Source organism: Leuciscus leuciscus (assembly GCF_965113295.1).
Source record: "Leuciscus leuciscus genome assembly, chromosome: 22".
Classification (NCBI taxonomy): Eukaryota; Metazoa; Chordata; class Actinopteri; order Cypriniformes; family Leuciscidae; genus Leuciscus; species Leuciscus leuciscus.
Window position 1 is genome coordinate 24,193,169 of NC_138746.1, and position 20,247 is coordinate 24,213,415.

The following is a 20,247-nucleotide window of genomic DNA, read 5'->3' on the forward strand; positions in this document are numbered from 1 at the left end:
CCTGAAAGATTTCTGGATGTAAGAAACGTGTGCTACAAAATGCATGGACTCTGAACTGCATCCTTGTAGCTCTTTAGCCAGTTTTAGTTTAGTTATTCACTCAAGAGGAAACAAGATTTAGATTTTTTTTGTTAAAATTGAACTTGAACACTCAATTGAAGACTGACCTGTACTTTCGTTGGCATCTAGACTGCCAGCCAGCTGCTCCAACAATCGCGCCCGCGCCGCGTTTCTCTTGTGCTTCTTGCCTTCATAGTGTTGCTGTGCCATCAGTGGGTTGTTGAACCAGGCGCCACACAAGCAGCAGTACTTGCCCGCCTCTCCGTGATTGGTCAGCGGCTGCCACGTGGGAGGGGGTGTGTCTGTGGTCTGAGGGGTTGGCGGGGCCGACTCTGCACAGAACAGAATAAATTTCCATCAATATAGCATCTATGAGCCAATTCAATATCAAAACAAACAATACAGATTCTGTTGAGTGCAGCTGAAACTACCCTGCTGGCAAACACACCGATGGCTCCAAGCCTGATCTATGCAGGTCAAGAGAGGGTCAGCACATGTGGAGATGAAAATTCACCCCTGAGTTAGGTTACCTTCCTCCATCTTATGAGGAAAAAGCAAGCAAATGGATTGATCTTCCAGGTGACACTCTCAAAGAAACCATGGGGATTGTTACCATGGTTACCAACCCCAAATAGCCACAGGACATGACACTGCCGCAGGTTAGAATGAGCTAAACACACTATGATTGTTTACTGCACTTTCAGAGGCCCATTGAAGTAAAATTGCAACAGCTTTTTAAATCAATGAAGTAATGCTTAAGAGCTTTTAGGTTAAAAGTAACAGAAGTTTGCATTCTGTAAATTATCATAGCAACAATGCTTTGAAGCATACACACAACATGATACCATCTATCTATTTATGAAGAATATTACCACATTTTGATTAAAACAGATGGCAATGGTGTCATGTTGTGTGTGTATATAAAATACAAACACACACACACACACACACACACACACACACACACACACACACACACACACACACACACACACACACACATATATATATAAAAAAACACACATGGAATCTCATATTGGACACTGGTTGCTAGGAAGTTGTTCATTTAATTTAGTTGATTTGTAATACTCTTGCAACCAAGAACACCTACAGTAACTACACCTCTCTGTTCTCACCACCCACTTCTCACTCGGATGAGCATGATGATTTATATCACTGTGCATGGATCACTTAAAACCAGCTTTCAGTCTGACAAAACATGCATACAGACATTAGGGTTGGGTCAGGATGCTTGACTATGTCACAATTTGGTTTTGTTTCATGTTATTAGGCTTGTTCGACTTGAACCGACGCTGCACAGACGATCGGTTTATGACATCAAAGTACCGCGAGAGCAATTCAAAAGCATAAGGAGCCGTCTGCTCTCAATTCACTCTTGCGGTATTTTGATGTCATTCACCGATTGGTCTGTGCAGCGCCGGTTCAAGTCGAACAAGCCTCTTGTTTCATGTCTGTCATGTGATTCCATGTTCAAGTCATGTGATCCTGCCATGTGTTCTGTGTTGTCATGTTGTCATTGGTTCATTGTTTCACTGTTCACAGGTGTCCCTTGTCTAGTCATTAGTCTTGTGTGTATTTAAGCCCTAATGTTTGCCATGTGTCCTTGTCAAGTATTGACAAGTACTGTTGGTAAGCGTTCTGGTTCTGGAGTTAATGCCACGTCATGCCTTTGTTTTATGTTTGATCATGCTTTGTAAATAAACTGCACTTGGGTTCTCTACAAACTTGTCTTCAGTGGACATCCTTACAGAGTCGAATGGTGAATTTAGTGTACATGTAGTATTTTTTTAACAATGAATTTAGAGACTTCTCAAGCAGGATTTTTAGCATGCTGACAGTGTGCTACTGTTGATCTGTCAGCAAGTTAAAATCCTCTCTGAGAAGTTGCGACTCTGAATTAATCCGCTTTATCCGATACAGTCATCAAAGCACTGCTTTCGTAACAAATTCACAGCATTCAACAATACATTTCTAAATAATTATGAGGGTTTTAAAAAAGGTGTTTCAAGTTAAAAAATTGTTAATCTATCTCGAGACCCATCTCTTGTGCTCCTTTCAAAAGCAAAAAATAATGCGGTGTAAACATCCTTTCGGCATCTGATCAGGGTCTGTTGGACATCTTGAAACTCTGCATTTATGGTTATAGTGATTTTCATTGTGATTTTCCTGATTCAATATATTTTGTTGATCCAGGAACAACATTCCTGTCTAAAAATGTTGTCCTATCTCTACTCCTAAACCTACCTAACCCTTAGGTTATCCCTAAAGTCAGAGGGAAATGATAGTTGAATAACATGTGTAAAAGCACATAACTCTGGTTGTAAGCCTAAACGACAGAAACTGTAAACTTGTCACTCAAATCTGATTGGTTGTTTGGAAATTTGTTCCAGGATCAACAACGATGTTAATCCAGGAACATGTTGTACTTGATGAAATCACATTCAATATATGCCATATAAAATAATTTTGCATATCCCTAACACACACATCTATGAATTTATTCCTACAGAGCACGGCATGGTGTGCAGAGGCAAATGTTGTAGTTGAACCCCAAAGCAAAGATGGTTTTACAGCTGGAGTGACAAGAAGAGCAGAAAGAGACGGGGGTTGGACAGGTAAAAATCTCAAGGGCAACTCAATCACATCCGCTTCGACTGTCAGCACCGATCCTCGTCTGATGAGTTTTCCCAAGCGAGCAGCACTCTGGATTTTCATGAAGGTTACTTTTGACTCTAATCTTTCCTGAAACCCCCGTTCTACCACTTTCTCTTTAAATTTGTGGAAAAGTCCTTTCATTTTGGTTCGCTAATACTTTATAAAGCTGTCTACTGTGTGATCTCCATCTGAGATTCATCTGTGTCATAAAAGACAAAAAAAACGAGTCAAAAGGGAGCGAATAACCCACAGAACTCTGACTTCAGTGAACTATGATGATTCTCCCTCTCACCATTGAGAGTGTGTTATAATATCTACTGTATGGATAACCAGACACATTAGTGGAATTATTCTAGAGGGCTGTAAGAAACACTACCCTGCATAATTGAAATTATTCCCCCCTTATGACAGGAAATTAAATTCAATAGTCATTGACAGACTAAAGATAGAAACACATGCCACATATTGTCCTGATACCTGAAGTAGACATTTGTGATGTGGTTAAGATCACTTTAAAGTGAACGTAATCAAATATGGGCAAAGAGACTGAAAACATGTTAAAACAAATTTGTCTCACACAGAAAACAGCATCAAGTTTAGTGTTTATTACCGCCCACACTGGTGACTTTCCAAACTGGCAAATATCCAGTGACAAAAGCTCAAGTGATTGAAAGTGTCCATTGCGAATCAATTGTTTTTCACAGTGCAAAATCCAATTAAGGGGTGGATCTGTTCAGGGCACAATGCTGATGGAAATGCACACATCAATTCAAAGTCCCCCCCCCCCCCCCCCCCCCCCCCCCCCCCCCCAAAAAAAAAAAAAAAAAAAATATATATATATATAATAATAAATATAAATATAAATATAAATATAAATAAATATAAATGTAATACAGTGATGTTGTGAAATATTATTACAATTGGACATACTGTAAGTTTTCTATTTGAATATATTTTCAAATGTAACTTGTTCCTGTGATGGCACATCTGGATTTTCAGGATCATTACTACAGTCTTCAGTATCACATGATCCTTCAGAAATCATTAATATGCTGATTTGGTGATCAAGAAAAATTTCTTAGTATTATCAATGTTGAAAACAGTTGTTCTGCTTTATCATTTTTGCGGAAACTGTAATACTTTTTTTCATGATTCTTTGAATACGAATTTCAAAAGAACAGTATTTATTTGAAATATAAATATTTTCTAACATCGCAAATGTCATTACTATATAAAACATGTAGCAATACCAATGTTTCATTTTATTGAATTAAATGCTTCACATAATTAAGGGTACATTTACATGACAACAATGTACTAAAAACGGAAAAGACAACACTGTTGTCAAAACCATCCCCGTTCACATGGATATGTGAAAACGACAAAAAAATGGTGTATTATTCATGGAAGGCCAGTAGTTGGCGATGTCACTTTGTAAAGAAACGTGCCTACAGACTGAACACATAATATGCATATGCATGATGTGGCCATTTTCACAAACGATGTTTTATTAACAAAGTTTGGGAGAAACATGTTCAAATGTTCTATCCAATCAGCATGAGAAGAGGCCTATATACATAATATATATATATATATATATATATATATACAGTACCAGTCAAAAGTTTGGAAACGTTACTATTTTTAATGTTTTTGAGTCTCTTATGCTCATCAAGCCTGCAGTTAAAAAACAAAAACAAAAAAAACAACAACTAATATTATGAAATATTATTACAATTTAAAATAATGGTTCTCTTTTTTAATATACTTTAAAATGTAATTTATTTTTGTGATGCAAAGCTGAATTTTCATCAGCAAGTACTCCAGTCTTTGGTGTCTTATGATCCTTCAGAAATCATTCTAATATGCTGATTTATGATCAATGTTGGAAACAGTTGAGCTGCTTAATATTTTTTTTTATAACCTGAGGTACTTTTTTCAGGATTATTTGATGAATTAAAAGTTAAAAAGAACTGTATTTATTTAGAATAGAAATATTTTGTAACAATATACACTACCGTTCAAAAGTTTGGGAACAATAATTTTTTTTTTTAAAGAAATTAGTACTTTAATTCAACAAGGATGCGTTAAATTGATAAAAGGTGATGGTAATGATTTATATTGTTAGAAATGTTTTTATTTTGAATAAATGCTGTTTTAATGAATAAATGCTGTTAACGTTTTACTCATCAATGAATCCTGAAAAAAGTATTCCAAAAAAATATATTAAACAGCGTAAACTGTTTCCATCATTGATAATAACTGAGTATCAAATCATCATATTAGAATGATTTCTGAAGGATCATAAGACACCAAAGACTGGAGTACTTGCTGATGAAAATTCAGCTTTGCATCACAAACATAAATTACATTTTAAAATATATTAAAAAAGAGAACCATTATTTTAAATTGTAATAATATTTCATAATATTAGTTGTTGTTTTTTTTTTTTTTTTTTTTTTTAACTGCAGGCTTGATGAGCATAAGAGACTTCTTTCAAAAACATTAAAAATAGTAACGTTTCCAAACTTTTGACTGGTACTATATATATATAGGTGAGTGGGATACGTGTATATATATATTTCACGTAAATGGCAATGAAAATTACCTATGAATTGTCATTTAAGTGAAATGACTGAACTTAAATATACAAGCTTGATAAAAATGATCATTCTAGAAGAAAAATTCAGATGGCACTTAGAGGCTTTTGCATCTGAACTTTTCATATATAATATATATATATACGTATCCCACTCACCTATGTTCCTCTGCAGTTTTCTATATCCCTCCACCACGTTGAAAACGGTGTCATGTAAACAGCCCCTTAGACGCTTAATTTCATTATTTTTTTAATGGCTAAAAGCTATACATTATGTCACCTGAGTTTATAAAAATCTAAATAGTAATATATTTGATTCGAGCCACGTTTAAAGCCATTGGAAATTAGTTGATATACGCACACTTGTGATCAGTTGAATATTGTGATATTGCTTGGCAAGTTGGCAACCATAAGCAATCTACAGTTATGCCATGTTTAGTAGGTCGGTGGTAGAGTGGGCTGAAGGTTAGTTAGATAGGTATATGCATGGATCAATGGGCTGATATAGATGCATCAGTGGACTGGCTTGCTCTTTCTTTTTATTTACCATTTAAGCTCAATATTATTTTCGAGTTAGCCTATACATGACATTGACCCTGAGTCACACATATTCACTGCTGCCTCTGGCTCACAGCACTGAGCAACGCAGCATAGATAGAAGCTTTTGAAAGGGAACGTCTCAGGTTACTTGACTGTAACCCTGTTGCCTGAAAAAGCAGGAACGAGATGCTGTGCTATATTGCCACACTGAGGATGTGTCCATACGTCTCTTCAGACAAAGTTATAACTGAAGGCACACCTGTTGCACATCTATTGATAGCCTCTGACAAGGGTGTATTCCAATTATGTTTCAGAGGTTATCTAAGGCCAAGTCCATTGGGGTGTTTGCACACATGCTTCACAACCGGACACACACAATGGTGTTCCCATAGCGCTGAGCAACGAAGAATCTCATTCCCAATGTTTCAGGGAACAGGGTTACAGTCAAGTAACCTAAAACGTTTTAGACTATTTCAGAACTATGCGAGGATTTTTTACTAGTGGCAATGGCAATGACAATTACATTTATATAGCACTATTTACAACCAGATTTTACCAATGTGCTTTACAACAAAATGACTAAAAAACACCAATAACACAAAGATAAAAATATACAAAGCAGTTAATATTATTAATTACATTATAAACATGTGGCAAACATAAGACAAGGACAAGTGTGCTTCAACCAGAATTAAAAGCCTTATTGAACAGAGAGGTTTTTAACTTAGACTTAAAAATAGACACAGAAGAAGCCATTTCAATACAAATGGGAAAATCATGAATAAAAGCATGAATCACTTTCTCAAGGTTTTTAAAAGAAAGAAATGACTTAACTTTAGACAGAAGTCACACTTTATTTTGATGGTCCCTTTTGAACATTCTGTTGACTATAAGCAACTTTGCAACTACATGTCAACTAAACTAACTCTCACTAGATTATTAGTAGAATGTCTGCTTTATCTGAAAACTCTTTATTGTTATGGTCCCCCAACAGACATTCTGCTTACTATAAGTAACTTTGGAAGTATATGTCAACTTATTCAAACCCTAACCCTACCAATCTACTAATACTCTACTAACACTCTAATGAGAGTTAGTAGACATGTAGGTGCAACGTTACTTAGTCAACAAAATGTGTTAAAGGGACCATCAAAATAAAGTGAAACCCAACCTTTTTTTTTTTTTTTACTTTTTAATAGACATGTTTTAAAAGCATTGCTTTTTTTTTTATATATACATTTTTGTTTATTTTACAGAGAAAATACAAAAATGATCAAGACATATACTGAATATCTTCAAAAGTCTGTAAAACACACTACCGTTAGGGGTCATTTATACACAATATAGGCATTAACATTAACTGTTTTTTAACATTGATAATACTAAGAAATGTTAAGCACCAAATCAGCATATTACAATGATATGGGAACTAAAGGAAACAAAACGTCCACTTAGTGATTGTTTGCTTACTGCATCCTTATCACAGTTTTGCACATTTAACAGACTCTAGACTTAGCTACTCAACAGTGCAAAATTATTGTGGCAAGGGGGGTGTGGTTCAGCGAGGTCTGTGACGAGAGACAGAGAAAGGAAACGAACGTAAGTGGGTCAAGTGCAAATGACAAACACCTGTGTCTCGTTTCAGTAATTGGCATGAAGAGACCAGATAAAAGCCACCTGGGAGATGTGAAGCGGCAGAGAGGGACTGGCTGAGACTTGTGAACAGATCTGGTGGAAAGAGTTGGACCGTTTATAAAGCTCTGAAGAGCGCTGGTGGAAAGAGTTAAAGACTGAGTTATGACTATGAGAAGCGCCCACAGCGCGGAAGAGACCAGATAAAAGCCACCTGGGAGATGTGAAGCGGCAGAGAGGGACTGGCTGAGACTTGTGAACAGATCTGGTGGAAAGAGTTGGACCGTTTATAAAGCTCTGAAGAGCGCTGGTGGAAAGAGTTAAAGACTGAGTTATGACTATGAGAAGCGCCCACAGCGCGGATTTATGTTATTGTGTGATCTACTGTTACTGAAATTCACGAGTCTCAGACAAGCCTACCCCGTCTTCTTCCTTCACCTTTCATCTAAATCATACTACAGTGGTGCCGAAACCTGGGAAGGAAGAAGCAGCCGCCGCCATGTAATCTCCGTCAGGGACACCACTTGCAGATGTCATCTTATCCCTCACGGTCCTCCATCACGAACAGCACCAGGCCTTACTGGACATGAGGACCAACCAGGAACGTCAGTTCCAGGCCATTGTCCAGGCCCAACAGGAGGACCGCGAGAGGTTCCGGAGCTGGTTCAGGCAGAAGCCACGGCGCACCAGACCACTCCCACCCACCTGCCGTTGAATAAGATGGGGGTTCAGGACGACCCCGAAGTCTTCTGAGACCTCTTCGAGAAGACTGCAGAGGCAGGTGGGTGGCCACGGGACCAATGGCCGGTGCGCCTCATCCCCCTTCTGTCTGGTGAGGCGCAAGTGGCTGCCCAACAACTGCCTGTCCGGAACCTCCTGGTCTTCGACAACCTGAAACGGGCCATCTTACAGCGGGTCAGCCGGAGCCCAGAGCAACATTGCCAGTGGTTCCATTCCCTGGGTCTGGGCGAAAGTGGCTGACCCTTTGTGATGGCCCAACAGCTCCGGGACTCCTGCTGCAAATGGCTCTTGGCTGAGGGAAGCAACGTCGAGGGAATCATCGACCGAGTGGTACTGGAACAACTCATATCTCGCCTGCCCAGGAGGACCACAGAGTGGGTCCAGTGCCACCGCCCGACTTCGCTGGACTGATATGGTAGGATCATATGGTGGCGTGCCCCGGGGTCGGAGAACCCCTCCCAGCAGTGTCTCTCTCTCTTTCTTCTTTTTTTCTCCCTCTTCCCCTACCTCTTCCCCTCGACCCGTTCCTCTCCCCAGGTCTCGTCCTCCAGGCCCGCCGAGGATGGGGTGGGTCCGGCCTGGACTACGCTGGTGGCCCGCGAGCTCCTCCCAGGGGGTGGCCTTGAGCCACTTCCTACCACTAGAGTGGAAGGTAGGTCTAGGCCGGCCTGTTGGCGTTGCAGGGACCCGGGGCATTTCACTGACAGATGTCCGGTGATGGAGGTGGGGACAATGATCCGGGTCCCGGATGTCCCACAGGCTGCCCCCAGGTCAGGCTGGCTGGTACCAAATACCTGTAAGTATTAAGGGGGGTACCTCTCCGGCTCTGGTGGATTCAGGATGTAACCAAACCTCAATCCATCAGAGCCTGATTCACCCCGAGACATTGGATATGAGCTGCACGGTTCAGGTACGGTGTGTGCACAGGGACGTGGTGAAATATCCTATAGTGACCGCTGTTATCCATTTTAGGGGACAAAAGCATAATGTAGAGGTGGCAGTTAACCAGCACCTCCGACATCCACTAATTCTGGGAACAAATTGGCCTGCTTTTAATGAATTACTGGGGTATTTATGTGCGGATGTCTCTTGTGCAGATAAAAAGCAGGAAAGGAGCGTGGCTGTGCAGCTTGGAGAGGCGGAGCCGGGATCACTGAGATCTGATCCAGGGGAACAGAACGCCACAGAGAGGCTGATCCTCTCGGAGCGTGATGACTTTCCCCTGGAGCATTCGCAGGATGAGTCATCAAAACATGCGTTTGAACAGGTCCATTCTATCGATTCTGTTCAGTATCGCAATATTTTGCACATGCAATTATATCGATACAGTAGCGCAAAGTATTGCAATATTGAATTATAAAATTATCTGTTTTACTTTCGGGTTAAAGGGCTGTGACGGTGGGAGTTTTTTACCACCGCGGTGGGAATGGACCAACTAAAAAAAAAAGTGTTTATTTGAGCAAAAAGTGTTTATTTAAACGTTTATAATCCCCTTAAAAAATGGGTGAAACATGAGTGAAGATTTGGGAAAAGAAACAAGAGATTCCAAGCAGGGATGAGTCACGATTTTTGAATATTCGAGTAGTTTATTTAATTATAGAATATCGAATAGGTTGTGTGATTATTCTCTAAAACAGCTATTCCCAAACTGTGGTCCGCGGACCACTAGTGGTCCGTGAGGGTACTGCAGGTGGTCCGTGGAAAGGCAAAATAAAATATAAAATAATATTTTTTTTTACCTTAATTTTACCAGGAAATTCCCATAAAAAAAAAATTAAAGAATAATATGTAGGCCTATATTGATATAACATTTTAATTAAATTGTCAAGTTATTGTGGCGCAATGGATAAGACACATGCCTTTGGTGTGAGAGACCCGGGTTCGAATCCACTGTGAGACACCAATGTGTCCCTGAGCAAGACACTTAACCCCTAGTTGCTCCAGAGGCGTGCAACCTCTGACATATATAGCAATTGTAAGTCGCTTTGGATAAAAGCGTCAGCTAAATGAATAAATGTAAATGTAAATGTAAATTGTGTGATTACTAAAATAGCCTAGTGGTGTTCGGCCTTGACATTCAAGTTCAGTGCCGTTAGAACCACAACATTGGTTCGGTGGATAGCAACAGGTTCTCTGAAGAGAAAAGGGCAGAGGCAAATATGTTCTCATTATCACATCACACGCATAGCCTTTAATGGTGCGTTCACACCGGACGAAATTTCGCTTCAAACTTTTGTTTTTACGCGCGTCAATTTCGCTCTCGACGCGCGAATTGATACAAAGTGGTCAAGCGTATCACTAGACGCGGTAGGCGAGAATTTGACATATGATCCCTTTTTGAATTTGACGCGCTATTCGCGTCCGGTGTGAACGCACAGTTAGGCATAGGCAGTAACGAAATGTTTATAAATGGAATGAATAAGGCCTGTTATTATTTTAATTTCCAGTTAGTTTCTTGATCTCACGTTTCTGAAATATTTTCCAGATGTGCTGTTAAATGGACAAACTCAAGCCTAGGTACTTTTTGAGGACTTGTAAAACTAAAACTCTGAAGATTAATAATCCCCTAAAATCGCCAAAGGTTTTGAAATGTTGACTATATTCCAGTGTTCTGTATAGATTTCATACTCCATTGCTATGGAAATAAGCCTGTTGTTCAAATGAACCTGATTATGCCCTCGGGCGCTTGAGTAAATAAATAAATTAAATATGTGGCAGCCGTTGTGTGCAGTAAACTTTCTTTTAACAAGCCTGTTGTACTGATGTGATGACCAATGATAGTTTTAGAGCTAGTAAGCCTATTTAGAGGTGCAGATTAATTCAGGTAGGACTCTGTGTAGACATATTTTATTATGTGTATTATGAGGTGGTCCGCGAAAATTCTTGATTACAAATAGTGGTCCACACACACAAAAAGTTTGAAAACCCCTGCTCTAAAATAAAATCTCCATGTTTTCGGTGCTGATGCGGCGACGCGTTCATGTAACCGGAGGGTGACGCTGCCAATAACGCATATAACAGCTGTCACAAAGAACCGGCAAAAGTAATGATTATGAATGTGTCAAATATAGCAAGGAGGCATTTTAATTGTTTATTAATAAACTAGTGTTTTCTGTGTCAGTGTCGGCTGCAAAGATGAAGTTGACGATGCTTACTCATCATCTTTGCAGTGAACGCGCCTATATAGAGAGAAATGCACACTTCTTACGGATTACATAAGCAGAGATTAGGCTAGTCGGTTTCTTTTCATTTTGAATTGTTTAGTTTAAAAGTAGACAATTCAAGCTTTCTATATGGAATAACTAATGGAATATTGTTAAATTCGCTGATAATCAGGTGACCAGATCGCAAACCAGAATTCAAAGCCGACAAGCTTAAAGTTATGGGCTCACGCACAACTCTCTCATTCGTCATGAATCCAAATGTTTCCATGGCTACGATGTAACATTTATTTGCTAACCTATTTTTTTCTTTTGTAAACAAAGCTTTGTGCTTCACTCGTGTCATAATATTAACATAAAACAGCATTCACATACAAAAAAATGTGTTTTGGCGGACCACCGCCAGTGCTACTCAGCCATGGTGGTGCGGTTGTCAAGTTTACCAGCACAGCCCTATTACTATTATGTCTGCATTATGTTACTCTATTGTATTTAACAATATTTAGCAATGTATTTATATTTAGAGATAGAGATAATTACGTCCTGGCCTGTAATAAGGTCTATCCTGAATGTTCAAGGACCAAGTTTTTGCACTATACCCTTCTAAGTTTTTGCACTTCAGTTAATGTGTAGATGTGAACATTATCTAGAATTGAATCTTCTTATTTTCCTATTTTTTTGTAATGCCTTTGAATAATATGGGGGACATGAATCGCAATACATCGCAGAATCGAATCGCAATACTTGCTGTATCGCAATATGTTAAGAATCGCAATAATATTGAATCGTGGCCCAAATATCGCAATACTATCGAATCGTCACATTTTTGCCAATTCCCACCCCTAGTTGGAACCCCTCTTGTTGGAACCCCTCTTGTTTGCTGCAGGTCCCACAAGCCTCCACGGGGTGCTAGACGTCCTGAAGGAAGCTTGGGAGGAAGGACCTTCGGCAAGTCTAAATGAAATTCAGTATGTCCTGGACCGGAGAACAAAACTCCACACATTGGGGCGGCTCTCGAGCGAGAATTTTTTACAGGCCCAGGACAGACAGACCCGGCTATACAACAGGGGAACCAAACTGAGAGAATTTTCACCAGGAGATAAAGTCCTTGTATTGCTCCCTACATCGAGTTCTAAATTACTTGCGAAGTGGCAAGGGCCCTTTGAGGTCACACAGCAAGTTGGGGATCTCAATTATGAGGTAGTTCGAACGGATAGGAATGGGGCACATCAAATTTACCACCTCAACCTCCTTAAACAATAGTGTGAGGCAGAGTCAGTGATGCTAGCGACTGTAACTAGTGCGGAAGATCATCTCGGGCCAAAAGTGAATACGAAAAATCAATCTCTCGCTCATCTGTCGCCGTCCCAGATCACTGATGTAACCAGGTTGTAGGCAGAATTTGCTGACGTGTTCTCTCCCCTACCCAGTCGAACAAATCTCATTCAGCACCATATTGAGACCGAGCCGGGTATGGTGGTGCGCAGCCAGCCATATAGGTTATCGGAACACCCAAAAAAAGTGGTTCAGACTGAATTAGAGGCGATGCTCGAGATGGGGGTAATAGAAGAATCCAACATTGATTGGGCCAGCCCGATAGTTTTAGTACCTAAAACCGATGGCTCTGTTCGTTTCTGTGTGGATTACCGCAAAGTTAATGCTGTGTCGAAGTTTGACGCGTATCCAATGCCGCGGATTGACGAACTACTTGATCGGCTAGGCACCGCTCGCTTTTATTCGACACTGGATTTAACTGAAGGTTACTGGCAGATCCCCTTATCGCCTCTATCCAACGAAAAGACAGCCTTTACAACGTCTTTTGGATTACACCAATTCGTTACGCTTCCTTTCAGGTTGTTCAGGGCTCCAGACACATTTCAGTGCCTCATGGACCGAATTATCCGGCCTCATGCTGCATATGCCGCTGCCTACCAAGATGACATCGTCATTTATAGTAATGACTGGCAGCATCATATGGAGCATGTGCGCGCTGTCCTGAGAATGCTGAGACTGGCTGAGCTGACGGCCAACCCAAAGAAGTGAGCGGTTGGGCGTGTGGAGGTCAGGTATCTGGGTTTCCACTTGGGTCATGGGCAGGTGCGTCCCCAAATTGATAAGACCGCAGCAGTTGCACCTTGCCCGAGACCCAAGACCAAAAAGGAGGTGAGACAGTTCCTGGGGTTTGTGCCTAATTATTCAGACCTTGCCAGCCCGCTGATTGATCTCACTAAAAAGGAAGCACCAGATCTGGTCCAGTGGACGGAGCAGTATCAGCAGGCTTTCACTCAGGTAAAAGCTGCTCTATGGGTGGGCCACTCTTACATTTTCCTGACTTTTCTCTCCCCTTCTTGTTGCAGACTGACGCATTGGACAGGGGACTTGGAGCGGTCCTGTCTCAGGAGATAGAGGGAGAGGAGCGGCCGGTGCTGTACATTAGCCACAAGCTCTCCAAGAGAGAGACTAAGCACAGCACCATTGAAAAGGAGTGTTTAGCCATCAGATGGACGTCCTCACCCTCCGATATTATCTCCTGGGGCGGGAATTCACCCTCTGTTCGGACCATGCGCCCCTCCAGTGGCTCCACCACATGAGGGATACTAACGCACGGATCACCCGTTGGTATCTGGCATTACAGCCCATTAAGTTCCAGGTGGTCCACGGGACGGGGGCTTAGATAGCGGTGGCTGACTTTCTCTCCAGAAATGGAGGATGGCTCCCCGGCCTGAGTCAGGCGGTGGGGGTATGTGGCAAGGGGGGCGTGGTTCAGCGAGTTCTGTGACGGGAGAGAGAGAAAGGAGACGAGCGGTGCGTAAGTGGGTCAAGTGCAAATGACAAACACCTGTGTCTCGTTTCAGTAATCGGCGTCAAGAGACCGGATAAACCTGGGAGATGTGAAGCGGCAGAGAGGGACTGGCTGAGACTCGTGAACAGATCTGATGGAAAGAGTTGGACCGTTTTACAAAGCTCTGAAGAGCACTGGTGTAAAGAGTTAAAAGACTGAGTTTTGAGAAGCACCCGCAGCGCGGATTTATGTTATTGTGTGATCTACTGTTACTGAAAGTCACGAGTCTCAGAAAAGCCGACCCCGTCTTCTTCCTTCACCTTTCATCTGAATCATACTACATACAATTATGTTTCTAGATGCCTTTGTGTCTGTGGATCCGTGCAGTATTCTAGGACGCTCACTGGAGCTTGTGTAAAGCTTCATTACCACTGCACACACAGCTGGGCCGGAGGGCTTAAACAAAGCAGAACTGAACTCTAGGTTGAGTTTCGCGCTCTGGGCTTCAAGCATGAACCAGTCACTATGTTCCTTCAGCTCTGATTCATAACTGTCTGAGCACACCTCTGGGTATCTAATCCACTAATGTACAGTGTCTCTACTCTGCCATTAGTAAAAGTAAAAAAAAAAGAAAGAAAAAAAGAATATTTTATAAAGAAAAAATATTTTCTGCACGTTTTTATGAAGTAATAAAAAATGAAGATTAAATGTCGATTTAGTTTAGCTTATCTTACCTGTGGGTGTGGGCAGACTTGGCGACTCCCCCAGCACCAAGCGCACTCTCTTAGCATGCGTTTTGCCCTGGTAGTGCGACTGAGCCACGATGGCAGATGTGAAGAACATGTTACAGAGCGTACAGCATTTATTTCTGTCCACCTCATTCTCTGCACTGTCCTAAAAAAACACAGAAATACAGGACATATAGAAAATACATAATTTCCAAGGTGGAAAATCATTAACGCATCTGATGCATTTATGATAAAGTGATGATAAAGTGATGATAAAGTGATGATAAAGTATGATAAAGATGTACTCAACTATACCAGATACACAACTATAACAAAAGGTGCAAACATTTACTGATTCAATAAGATCTTGTGGGCAACATATATGTATTTCACCCCCTAGCTTTTATTGCATCATGTTATATAAATGTACATAAAAACATATCAATTCCTAATATCCCTCAGCCATAGAGTCTAGTATTCCATTACTAACTAAATAAAAATATACAAATAAAATCTATCCTGAGATCAGACATTAGTAAAAATGTGTTGGACATTTTGGAATTATTGCTCCAGTTATATATCACATATATATATATATATATATATGATTTACTCCTTTGCAAATAAGGAATATAATGATTGTGTTTGGGGAGGCAGTAACGTGAGAAGTGCTAAAATACAGCATTACAATTTATTTTATTTTTTTTACAGATGGACTTCAAGAATACAAACAAATAAAATATTCAGCCAGTGCTCTTTGGCCATCAACAACTGATCAGATGTACTTTGGATTACAGAATGTAACCACCAGAAGATGTTTTGAATATTCATATGCCAGTATAAACGAGCACAGACAGTGGCACAGACAAGCACAGTATGATTACAGCCACATTGTGTTTGCTGCAAGCTGCTGCCAGTGGCCTGAACTGTCCTTCTCGTCTCTGGAGACTGGACTGTGGATTATGGGGCCACTATCAATTCTAGCACAGACGGGGCCCTTGGCATTCTCCCAACCCCCCGCTGTGAGTCAGGTCCAGATTCAGTCCAGCAGGAAACAGGTCAGCTTTAAGTAAATCAGGCGAAAAAAGAAGCCAAGAACTGTCCCAGTTCACTGACCTGCCTTTCAAAGCAACAATCCAGCTTATCGTCTCTTATAAACACAACAAATTCAGTTACTGGAATGAGCACACCAAACACTACTTTAGAGAATTCTCAGATCAGTGATTCCCAGGCAGGGGAATGTGGACCTCAGGAGATATTTTAGCAATTCTATGCTAACCATGTCCATATCCCTAAACCTAACCCCGCCCATATGTTATCCCTAAAACCAGAGGCAAATATTAGGTAAATAACACTTGAAAGGAGTGGATTTACAATCTCTCTTTTTGTAATATAATAATGATCTGGAAATCATAGTTTTCAAAAAAAAGAAAAAAAAAGTGTACAAATCCATGTATGTTACAGGCAATTTCTGTATTTGGTATCTGAGAGGTGACTGAGGGTCTGACCCATGTCAGGAATGAAGTAACAGTGTTTTCTCATTTAGCCGGCTTACAGAGAATAAGTACTTGTTTTGTAATCAATTAATTTGCTCATGCAACCAAATTAGACATGAAGACATGAAAAGACAACTATGTTTAAGGTTCTGATGGTCAATAACGCACTGCGTGCTCTGTAGGATATTCTGTTCCAGTTAAGTCCTTGGAGGAAAATATATTGTCTGTTCTATCCAATATTAACCCGACAGGGGAACATGCATCACCACTGTCACCTTCCGTAGAGGCTTGTTAGTCCAGATGTGGGGTATTAGACCCCACATTAGTCTAAAACAAGTTATTAATCAATATTTATATTTCTAAATATTAAATTATTTGAATTACTTTTTGGCAAGCAAGTGGGGCCTAGAGCCGTGGGAAGAGAGCGAGGCCAGTGGCATGATTGCTACTGAGCCTCGATTTTCTCACAGGGGAGCTCTGGAAGGATAAAAGGAGGAGTGATGACAGTGCAGGATGAGAGAGGACCAGGCCTGGACTGTTTTTGTGGCAGTCGTCTGTGAGGGGTTGAAAGTCGTCTTTACTTTCGTTTTGATATTTGCTTATTTTATGATTAAAGTATTATGTTGAACGTTCGCCGATTCCCTCATCCTTCTTCCCTGATCCTTTAACATCATTACACTGGTGCCGAAAACCCGGGAGGAAGGAGGAACGCGCTGTCAAAGAGCCCTCACTACTGGGGCCACTCTGGCCTGTCTACTACGTGAGCAATTCACAGCAATTCAAAGCATTTACTTTACTTTTCATCTTACATCACTAGAGAATAATCATGAATATTGTCTGAACCTCTTAATGAGAGAAAGTAGGCTACATCTTATCAGTATGTTTGGGAAAGTTTTCTGATCAGAGCTAGAGCTTGACCAACTCCAACCTGGAAGAAGTTGTGTATCTGTGTGTGTGTCAGTATCCTTTTTTACAGGTCCTGGCTTCCGTGAGGCGAACAAATGGCACTCAGGGGAGATGAAATGACCATCTTTCAGACAAACTGAAGCCTAGAAACGCTGATATGTGGGTCATTTTGAGCCTAAACCAGGACCACTGTCATCCGGATAATCAAAAGAGATGTGCTTTGAACTATATGTCCATTTGTGTAGATTTCCTAAGTTTATGTCTTAACCAATCATAATCATTCAACCTGAAGTAACATAGTTTAGTGACCTGTGTTAAGGGTATAATTGTATTGAGTAATTGTAATGACGGTCTTCATTCACCATACCTGGTCCTCGGGTCTTAACTGTAAATTCCTCTACAGACTAATATAGAAGCACCTAACCCTGGTTGTAAGCCTAAACTTGACATAAACTGTAAACTCAAATTTGATTAGTTGATTGGAACATTATTCCAGGATCAACAAAGATGTTGATCCAGGAACATGCTGCACTTATAGTGAAAACAGGTTCTGCATCATTTCCACCACAACATGTTATTAAAAACGACACATAATTTGAGATGTGGTTAAAATGACACCGTTATCAACACAGTATGTAGATCCACTTTCGGACATTGTGTGTGCAAAAAGTGTAATTATGAGTCTACAGAGAAAAAGCCTTATCTGTATGTAATATATATACCTCTCTAAGATATTTAAAAAATGCTTCTATATATATCTGAAGAAAAATCAAGAGCCTCAGTTCCAACAAGATAAAATCAATAGCTGCTGAACATAATTAGAATCAAAATCTCAGTGAAGAGAGCAGGGAAAAAAAAACGTAAGACTGACTGACTGTTGGCTGTTATAACACGGAATATGGTGTTGTCTGTGTGAGAGATCTTTCCAGATTGATATCAAGGGAATAAGAAATGGAAAACCTGTGAGGGAAGTACGAGGGAAGTCACATGGAGGTTGAGTCTAAAACATTCAGTGATGTTTAAGATGATGAGTGTGTCAGGGAAAATACTGTATATCCGGTTGACAGGTTAATTTTGTGAGTCATGAGTTAAACATACTTCTTAAGTAATAGATCAGTCAAAAATTTAAAATCTAATCATATACACCGGTTCAAAAATGTGGTATTAATATATATATATATATTTTTTTTTTTAGCAAGCACACGTTATATTGATCCAAAGTGACAGTAAAGACAGTTATAATGTTACAAAAGATTTCCATTTCAAATAAAAATGGGTCTTTTGAACATTCTATTCATCAAAAAAGAAATCCCAAAAATATTAAGCAGCACAACTGATTTCAACATTGATAATAATAAGAACTATTTCTTGAAAACAGTTATTTTAAATGTTAATGCATTTTCAAAATATTACAATTTTTACTGTATTTTTTATCAAATAAATGTAGTCTTGGTAGGGATTTAAAAAATATTACTGACTTCAAACTTTTGAATGTATTCACACTCATAATGTTTAAAATCGATATAACATTCTTCTGTGGAGTACAAATGCCCAAACAGCCCAATGTTTACACTGTTCTTTTAAAGGTCCCATGACATGAAATGTTCACTTTCTGAGGTTTTTTAACATTAATATGAGTTCCCCTAGCCTGTATATGGTCCCCAAGTTCCTAAAAATTTCAATCGGTGTAAATCGAGCTTTTGCTATCTTTCTCTGCCTTTGAGAAAATGGAGGCTCATACGCGCTGATCTTGAATCTCCTCCTTATGACGTCATAAGGAGGAAATGTTACCTCCCCTGTCTCTGCTTTGCCCGCCCAGAGAATATTTTCCGCCCATGAGAAAATGCGCTAGGAAGTAGGAACGCGCGCGCGCGATTTTAGTTTGTCCACGAGAGATATCATGGCTTTTGAGCGAGCGAAGCATAACAATTGCTCAATAATTGGATGTACAAATGAACACCGAAGGGTCGATACAGAGCTGGGCTTGCTGAACGTCTGAAACTAAAGTCTGGATCACTCTCTTTGGCTCAGCTACACACCTCGGACAAGTAAGTCAACTAATGATATATAAGTGTGTTGCTTTACTGTTTATGGTTACCTAGATTTTACACGTAGAATGTTGCTGTAACATTAGCTATGCAGCTATGCAGTTTATGTGTGTGAATACACACACTGTAACGCGAGTGTTGTACACGTCTTTGTTATTTGGATAACCGTTTTCCTGTTGGTTATATGGCGCGCGCGATATCCGCATTTCAAGATCGCAGAGCTTGATGTAATTGTAATAAGATAATTAAATACAGACGTTACAGATCTCTCATGAAAAGGCAACAGTAGGTTAGCGTTAGCTACATGATAATAACTGTAAACCATCCGAATAAAGTACCGTATCCAGACATAATATTTTAAACCAACCATTCGGAAACGTCCTGCTGGAGCCGCTGAGTTGCAACTTCTTCATCCGTTGCTTCTCCATCTGGATCAGATTCTGGGTCAAACTGAAATGCTTGAAAGACTGCGTGTCTTCGTGCCATTGCTATATCCAACGTAAACATGCACGCCACGTTACCGTTGCGCAAGATGGTCAAGGCCACACCCACCATCCACCTTGCGCCGCCTTTCTCCTCCTCATTAGTATTTAAAGCTACAGACACCGAAACGGCCTGTCTGAAGGAAGCTCATTCTGGGACTGGCTTGTAGTGGCTATAATTCTGCACCGAGGCTGAATTTTTGGAAAGAGATTTCAGATACAGTACTAGGGACCACTAAGGCCTATATTAAAGCCTACAAAAAGTAGCATGTCATGGGACCTTTAAATGCAATAATACTGAGAATAGAAAAAAGGACAAAAAAGCACCATAAAAGTGGTCTTATGTATTGTACTAAGTCATCTGAAACTAGTTCTGTGTGAGGGAGAGATAAAAAA

The 20,247-nt window shown here is 40.3% G+C and overlaps 1 protein-coding gene across 1 annotated transcript in view; it reads right to left on the reverse strand.

Moving 5' to 3' along the window:
• The window catches only part of LOC309487010 (zinc finger matrin-type protein 4), a 107,518-nt gene that overhangs the window by 40,185 nt on the left and 47,086 nt on the right, over nucleotides 1–20,247 (reverse strand). The window contains exons 4-5 of the mRNA XM_082154555.1: nucleotides 14,926–15,085; nucleotides 168–392 (exon numbers count right to left, since the gene is read on the reverse strand). Coding sequence (XP_082010681.1) covers nucleotides 168–392; nucleotides 14,926–15,085 — 385 coding nt within the window. The remainder of the gene's footprint in view (nucleotides 1–167; nucleotides 393–14,925; nucleotides 15,086–20,247) is intronic.